Source organism: Pyxicephalus adspersus, chromosome 8 (assembly GCF_032062135.1).
Source record: "Pyxicephalus adspersus chromosome 8, UCB_Pads_2.0, whole genome shotgun sequence".
Lineage (NCBI taxonomy): Eukaryota > Metazoa > Chordata > Amphibia > Anura > Pyxicephalidae > Pyxicephalus > Pyxicephalus adspersus.
Window position 1 is genome coordinate 70,221,905 of NC_092865.1, and position 8,419 is coordinate 70,230,323.

Here is an 8,419-nt window from a genome sequence, read left to right on the forward strand (position 1 = left end):
TAAACTAATAAGAAAGATTATCATGCTGAATAAAATGTTCATGCTTTGCCAATGGAACAAGATCCTAAGATCTGAGATCCTAGTCCCTGCTAGGTTCCGGTAGGGGGTGAACAGGTTGTTTGAATCCGGTGACAAGGTGGTATGCACTTTCATCTTGCAGCTCTTGGTTGGAATCATAGCCAGGAAGCTGTGTGCATAGAATTGTTCTCCCTGTGTTTGCATCAGTTTTCTTTCACATCCCAAAAACAATCTTGTAGCTTAATTGGCATCTCCCAAAAAGTTGGCCTGAGGTTATGTTAGGAATGCTAAACTATGGTAGGGCCATCGGATTGTGAGCTTCTCAGAGGGACAGTGACATGGCTATGGACTTTGTAAAGCTATGCATATTATGTCAGAGCTAGAAAAATAAAATACACTTTATAATAACAATAATCCTGTATTCTATGCATATTATGTCAGAGGTAGATAAATACACTTTATAATAACAATATTTCTGTATTCATTTGTTGACCATCACATTTCTTGTTATAACATAAGTTTCCAATACATCCGTGTGCAAGAGTCTTTATATTTATGTACATGAGTAATCTCTGTAACTGTATACCTACAGATCCTAAATGGACATAAGTATACATTTTCTGTGGACTGGTGGTCATTTGGAGTTCTGCTGTATGAAATGTTGATTGGTCAGTCCCCCTTCCATGGTGATGATGAGGATGAGCTGTTTGAATCTATTAGAATGGACACTCCACACTATCCACGATGGATCACCAAAGAATCCAAAGACATCCTGGAGAAGGTATGGGAATGAGTCTCTCCCTAATGTCGGTTACTTCTATCATTCTGTATACACTGGCTGGCTCTTAATGGGTCGGAATCTAACATTTTCTTATTTTCATATTCCTATTTTTAAGCTGTTTGTGAGAGATCCCACAAAGAGACTTGGTATAACTGGAAATATCAAGTTGCATCCTTTTTTCAAGACTATCAACTGGACTGCTTTGGAAAAGAGAGAAGTGGAACCTCCATTTAAACCAAAAGTGGTAGGTCTTTATTAATGCACATTTCCCAATTTAATAAAATATAGCAGAATAATATTTAACGAGAGAGAGATTGCACATTGCACATTTTGGGGGGAAAAAAGTGCGTCTTATGGCCTGAAAAATGCAGTATAAAGGACTACATAAGCTATTCTGAATTTATTTCACTGGTAACGAAATATGGAAAATCTGGGACATCTTAACACAGAATATGGCACCTCCATATCCAGTACATGGTTTAGCTGCAATACCTTCCCAATATTCAGTGTTGTAAACTCTCAGTAAATATTTTAAAGAAGAATCCTAACTCCTTCCAAACTTTGACAAACTAATTTTGCTACAACAAAACAAAAACTAAAACAACTACAATTGCTACAAAAAAAATCGAGGTAGAGCCCAACATAAATAATCTGCTTCACACATCTTTTCTGTGCATACCAAGACATGATGCAAATTTTATTATTGGTATTATTATTGCAAAGTTCCATCCAGATTGGCTGTTATGTTTCTGGGAACCTAGGATGTGTGATCCAGGTGATGGGTCCTATACCTGGATCATGAGGTGCTGTGCCCTACCAACCCCAACCCTCAATTCAGGGGCAATGACATTCAAGTCAAAAAGTGCCAAGCCCTGACCCTGAAATCAGGAGATACCAACCCCAAGACATAAATCAAAAGGTGTTGTGCTCAACACTGGAGTCAGGAGGTGTCAAGCTTTGACCTCTAATTTAGGAGGTGTTAAACCCAAAGTCCCGATCTTTATTAGGTACCAATGTGTGCCCAATATGACTCTGTTGATAAGTCATAAACATGTCAAAGAAATGTTTAGCCAACTATGTTCATAGCTCTAGACAAAAATCACAGAGTACAGGAATATATTCTTGGCAACATATATATTCTAGCTATGATACCAATCAGTCTATAGCTGAAGTTAATTGCAGTAGTGTGTGAGGGACAGAAATCTGCATCGCTTTCAAACTCTCAGTCTTGCTGTTTGACATTTTCCCAGTGCAGATCAGTGCAACCCTGGATTAAAAAAGTAAGCTAAAATACCTTCCTGTGTGTTCCCTATTTACTCCTTATGTTTTCCAGTAACAAACTGTTAGATAATATCACAAATCGATGTATTCTTTATGGCACAATTCCTTTTAACATTTGTCCAGTTTATAGGTGTTAAAAAAAATCAAAGAGGTCCTCCAGCCTAAGCAAACAAACCCCAGCTCCTTCTGACCAATACATTGGCCCTGATTTATTAAAGCTCTCCAATGCTGGGGAGGATATACTTTCATCAGTGAAGCTGGGTGATCCAGCAAACCTGCAATGGATCTAGTTGAGGATTAAAAAGCATTTGCTAACAAATAGAAATTGACTTAAGAAATCCATTCCCGGTTTGCTGGATCACCCAGGTTCTCTGAATAAAGTGTATTCTCTCCAGCTTTGGAGAACTTTAATAAATCAGGCCCATTGTCTCTTACACAACAATCACAACATAAGATGATAAATACCAATGTTTAATGGACCAAGTTCAGCCTCTTAAGTAAAATATAAGCATATATAAGGGGCTTTGGATCCGAGCCCCTCTGCAGTGATACCAGGTTTCATCTACTAGTGGAAATGCAGTTTTCAGGCTCAGGAAGCCTCATACAAGTTGTAAATACCAAAAAGTCAGAATAGCTGTAACTTTTTTTTGTTAATCTGGAGAACTTCTCATGGATAAAATGTATGTGGTCCATAGGATCACATGTTGTGCAGATTTTATGTTGGTATCCAGTTTATAGTTACATTATCACCACTTTTTCTGTTTTTTTTCCTTTTTCTAGAAATCCCCCAATGATTACACCAACTTTGACCGTGAATTCCTCAGCGAAAAGCCACGGCTTTCCTACAGTGATAAAAACCTTATTGATTCAATGGACCAATCTGCATTCCGGGGATTCTCCTTCATTAACCCCAAGATGGAAAGGCTTATTGAGAAATAACCATAACACCTCCTTTCTCCTGATCTGTGAACCGTAGACCTAGATTTACACTAAAGGGAACAACATTCAGAACTGTATCTGTACTACTTCTACCATGGAGCTACAATTTTATAGAACATTTTGTTCACTTTGATCACTCCAGCTACAAAGGGAAATTATTATAAACATAATAAATTCCTGTACAAGAACATCCCTTCCTGAAGAAGTCCCTCCCATCTGGATACTTGAATGAATGTCCAAACAATTCCTAAATGTTAAATATATATATGGATTTTGCTGTATATATTGCTTATGGGTTTAGTATAGTGTGGGTGCTTAGAAAGGATGACAATGAAGTGACTTGGATGAAAATATTTTTACAGTCCACTCCAGCTTTGTTCTAAACAAAACAAAAAAAATTTAAATAAAAGGCTATTTGAAATGCCAAACAATCAATTTTTTTTAATCTATATGCCATATATAATATATACAAAATGTAAAAGCCCAATTAAAACTAACATTAAACAAAGGAAATTTCTAATCAATCGTTTTGGTTAGTGTAAACTATAGGTTTCAAATTTAAAACCCATTTTACAGTTGTGGTTGCCTGGAGCTGTGCACCTATTCACTTGTAGACCTAAAACCTTTTGTTCCTTTATTTGCTGTTACAATTCCCTCCTCATTACACAGGACTTTTACTGTGGACACAGATTTATACTCTAATGCAGGTTTGTCAAACTCAAATACACAGTGGGCCAAAATTAAAACTTAGACAAAGTTGCGGGCCAAACTTGAAACTGAAATAGCACCGTTACTACAAGTCCCTGTGCCAGGAAAACCAATGTGGGGCTTAATGGTATGAGTGGTTGGAACTCCCTCTTCACTGAAATAGCAACATTGTACAATTCCCTGCGTCTATAAAACAGTCCAATGCGGGGCCACGCATAGGCAGAGAGCCCGCTGGTCTATAGACGTGAGTGATGCCGCTACTACAGTTCCCGGCATTACTTGTGTCTATAAAACAGTCCAATGCTGGGCCATGCATACTGTTCTATAGACGCTAGTGATGCCGGGAATTGTAGTAGCTACGCTTTTTCAATGCAACGGCGGGCCAGCTGCAATTCATATTTAGGATTCCTTTTGGGGCCAAAAAAAAGGATGTTGCAGGGTAAATTTGAGTTTGACACCCCTGCTCTAATGCGAGGGCTGGGAAATGAAACCTAGCATCTACTTTGGTCGTCACGTCATTGATGACATGTTTGACCTGCTCATTAGCTAAACCCAGAGATGAGAGGAAATGAGCAGTAGAGCAGTGTGCAAGCACATTTCTTATCAGCACTATACCTCTATACAATGTTTGTTATCACTTATCAACTGATTGCTATTAAAACCAATCTTGTTCAGCCTAAATTTTAGTTGGGCTTCCAATGAAAAAAGTATGAAAAATATAGTTTATAAGTAAGCACAACTAGAAAAAGTCTATTTCCTAGAACGCCCAGTGTCTGTAGGAGTGTCTGAACGGGTGCTTTTCATCGGTTCTAGCAACAACCCGGTCATTGAGGTCCAACCAATAAGTACATCAATGGAATAGGTTGTTGGACAAACAAGAACTGATAAGAAAGTCCCTTCTCCTAGGGGAGGATGTATGCAAATGTTGCTGAAAATTTAATAATTTCTGTGCAGCATTCTTTTTTTTTTTATAAAGTTTAAAGTACAATACATAAGGAGGTAATTTCTGTTTTCTCTCTTTGTTGTGTTAAAGAAACATTGAACAGCTGGATCTGAAAGAATCTATCAGAAAAGTTTCAGAAGGATTGCTAATGCTGACTTGTTTTTTGAGGTACAAGTTCTGGAATCATCCTCATCCTGGTTTTAGTGCATACAGTCACTGACCTGGAACAAATATTGCGATTGAGCATGCTTGTTCCAAATCGGTGACTTACGCGTCATGGCCTAATGACCCTGTTACTGCTCTAAAGGTGAATAAATCAAAGGGACATGAAATGTTTATCTGTGAATTTGCTTTAGTATACTAAAATGTATTTTCTCCAAAGCATAACTGCACTTTCACTATCAGTTTAGGGGTTTTATATATCCCAGTGGTGTGTGGAAAATATGTCAGTGTCGTAAGGAAGTTTTAAGGTGTTTGTTTTGTCCAATATGGAGCAGATCCCAAATGCCCAGCATGGCAGCCCACCTAGCACTGGTTTCCTTTAATGGTGCTTTTCTATATATATTTATATGATAATATATGTTTGTAGTTACATGCTTACAATACAGTGAATACAGGTTTAATAAATGACGTGTGTGTACAGAGCTTTTCACACATTCATGGATCCGTCCTGGCAGATTGACGGACGTTCGTAATACAAGTGAAGTAGGAGAGAGCACAGCAGGGTGCTACTCCATCATTCTCCCCCCTCCCCTCTCCATTGAGCAGAATGGTGCTGCATATACAGAGCTACTTCATGCATCTTTTAGTCTTGATGTTAGAACGGATCTTGAAAAATGTTGCTGCTAGAACATTCATTTTAACATACGTAAATAAAATATATGCAATTGTCATTTATGTAGGTGGAGGGGCTCTTTTTTTTTTTCCCCCAGTCACCTATCTATTAAAGCAAATTTGCAAATCGGCTCATGGCTGCTATTGCAACTGCAAACATGTTAACCCCTTTCAAGACCATGACTTGTGGCACATCATTGGCAACAAAAGGAGTCTAAATCCTAAATCTATTTTTTGATATATTTGAGCCTCATGTTTATAGTATACAGTTCTCTTTATAATACATTTTTGTAACTTTAATGAACATTTTTTTTGTCTGCAGAGCATTCCAGTAACAGAATTCTATGTTAAAAGCTGATCATTTAAAGCAGTATTGTTAACACGGTGTTCAAGCTTTTACAGTTGGCCACTGATATGCCAACTGGCTGACAACCTCACTGCTAATTTAATGCAGTATCCAGACAAAATAAAAAAAAAAAAAAAACAGATTTTCAGTATATTTATTTTTAATCTGGTTACTAGTGAACTTGAAGCCTGCTTGACAAGATGATTGAACAATAGATAGTGCACAGTGGCTGTTCGGTTAGCGAGACAACCTTACACAAAATGATAATTTTGTAAACCCATGTAATATGCTGCATTATACTTATAAAACTAGCAGAGATAGCAGCAGATGGTTTGTTGGAAATATCAACAAGCTGGATTACTGAGCCGTCCTAAGAGCAAGGCAACTAATGTGCTGTCCTTAGGCCCTAATGCCAAAAAACTACCAATGGCTCTGTCTTCTTATTTTGATATTAAACATAATATATTCAGGTCGACTTAAACTTCACCCAATATATTCAGGTGACCCTAAACTTCACCCAATATATTCAGGTCACCTTAAACTTCACCCAAGTCTTAGCTATGTGAAAATTGAGACCGTGGGTTTGAGTGGGCATTAGTAGGTACACTCCCGTTTTTTTTTAGTGTTCATTGATCACTGCTACAAATCCATTGCAGTGACCATTCAGGGAAATGTATAAATACTTGCAAACTTTCACTTCCAACAGCTGATCATAGCTGCAGCATTTGAAGAGAGAAAAACTTAAAGTAGATCTACGACTCAGAGTATGGAGGCTGCAATTGCTGGACTTGGTGACACACCTGAAATAAGTATGCTGGGAACTTGGTGATAAACGCATACTTAGCCTATGTACACACCTACAATTGTTTTTGGAAACGATCTTTCACAATCCTAGCCAATGACTGCACGATGAAGGAGCTCTATACATACAGCACTGTTCTGCTCTATGGAGGGGGGAGGGGAAGAATGACGGAGCGGCACCCCGCTGTGCTCTCTCCCCCTTCACTTCCATTACGATCAATCCTTGTCTGTGGATCCGCCAGGACGGATCCATGAATGACGAGCACTGTATACATGCCAGATTCTTCTGACGTGTGTACATACCCTTATTCTGGGGCTCTGACTCAAAGGTAATAAAGTCAGAGGATCACAACACCAGCCAGGCTAGTTGTATATTTTAATACCAGATCAAAAAATGGCAGTTTACATTCTGTCATTGAAAAGTCGGATTAATTCCTATTTTTTCCTGTTTCTTTTTGTTACCATTGTTTTTTTTTCATGTTTAGTGTTGCATTGCAAAAACAAAAATGTGCAACAGTGGGAAAGGGGGGGGGGACTATTTTCAAATAACTTTGTTATGCATTGTATCAAAAATGTCATTTTAAGTGGGATAAATTATAGAATAAAATGTATACTTTTTATTTACAGTAAAGTTACTTTTTCCTAAATCTAACACCAGTCATTTTTGTATATAGATTCCATAGAAAATAAAATCATTTATAAACCGTATTGTCATAAGTAATTTAGTTTGTGCCGGAAAGCTGTACATATAACTTTTTATTCATAAGACAAAATTATTGCCAAATCAACAGGCCTGTGGTGGAAATATGAAAAGCCGTCATGAATAAAATCCACTCTGCTATACAAAATTTAGTTAAAGGTCTCCGACACCAGAGAATATAACCTATCATGGAAGAACCTGGGTGATCCAGCAAACCTAAGCTTGAAGACATTACAATATTAAGGTTAAAAGAATATGGAATTTGCCAAGTCAAGACAGACCCTTAAGGTAGAAACGACATTCATTAAATCCTGATATTGTCACTAAGCCAGTATAACATTTGGTGCCAATAAATTCATTTACAAGCTGTAGGCTGTTGAATCAGCTTTCTTAATTCCTGTGTGTCCTTAAGCCTTACAGTGCATAGAACATTCTGCATGCTATGAGAATTATTATTAAGGATCATCACACGGCTGATACAGAAGCCTGTAGTCATTTCAGTATGGTGAAGTGAAGCCATGTGTGAACTAAGTACATCCCATGATCAATAGCTTGTAGAACGTCCCGAAGCAGCAATAACTTGGACAAATCATTTTCTGTATGACTTTCAGTCTCAGGTGGTTGTGGAGGAATTATGCCGATTCTTCTTGACAACATTGCTTCAGTTCGTTAAGGTTTGCAGACATTCATTTATGTACAGGTCTCTAATTATTGCATGGTCTGATTTTGGGATAAATTTGCTGAGATGTCTAGGGAATATCGGCAACTATCTTTCTGCTTCCGAATAATCGTTCCCATTGTAGAGTGATGAACTTCAAATGGTTTGTAATAGTCTTCTAATTCTTCACAAATTGATAGGCTTTGATTGCTTGAAGACAATAGCTGGATGTATTTCCCCCTTGGCATCGTGTTAACACACACCTGAATGCTCGAGTTAGCAAACTGCCAAAATGTTTGCTCTTTGCCCTCTCCATATATTACTATTAAAAGATTTGAAATAACTTATTGTATACCTGCCTACATTCTTACTGCTTTGCCAAAAATAAATTTGATTGTTGCCAGCATAAA

General features: G+C 37.7%; 1 protein-coding gene across 2 annotated transcripts in view; it reads left to right on the forward strand.

Annotated features, from left to right (window-relative positions):
* PRKCD (protein kinase C delta) overlaps positions 1 to 8,419 on the forward strand; it is a 59,590-nt gene extending 51,171 nt beyond the window's left edge. For both annotated transcript variants that reach the window (XM_072421083.1, XM_072421084.1), the window contains exons 16-18: positions 611 to 799; positions 915 to 1,043; positions 2,861 to 8,419. In XM_072421083.1, coding sequence (XP_072277184.1) covers positions 611 to 799; positions 915 to 1,043; positions 2,861 to 3,019 — 477 coding nt within the window. In that variant the 3' untranslated portion in view covers positions 3,020 to 8,419. The remainder of the gene's footprint in view (positions 1 to 610; positions 800 to 914; positions 1,044 to 2,860) is intronic.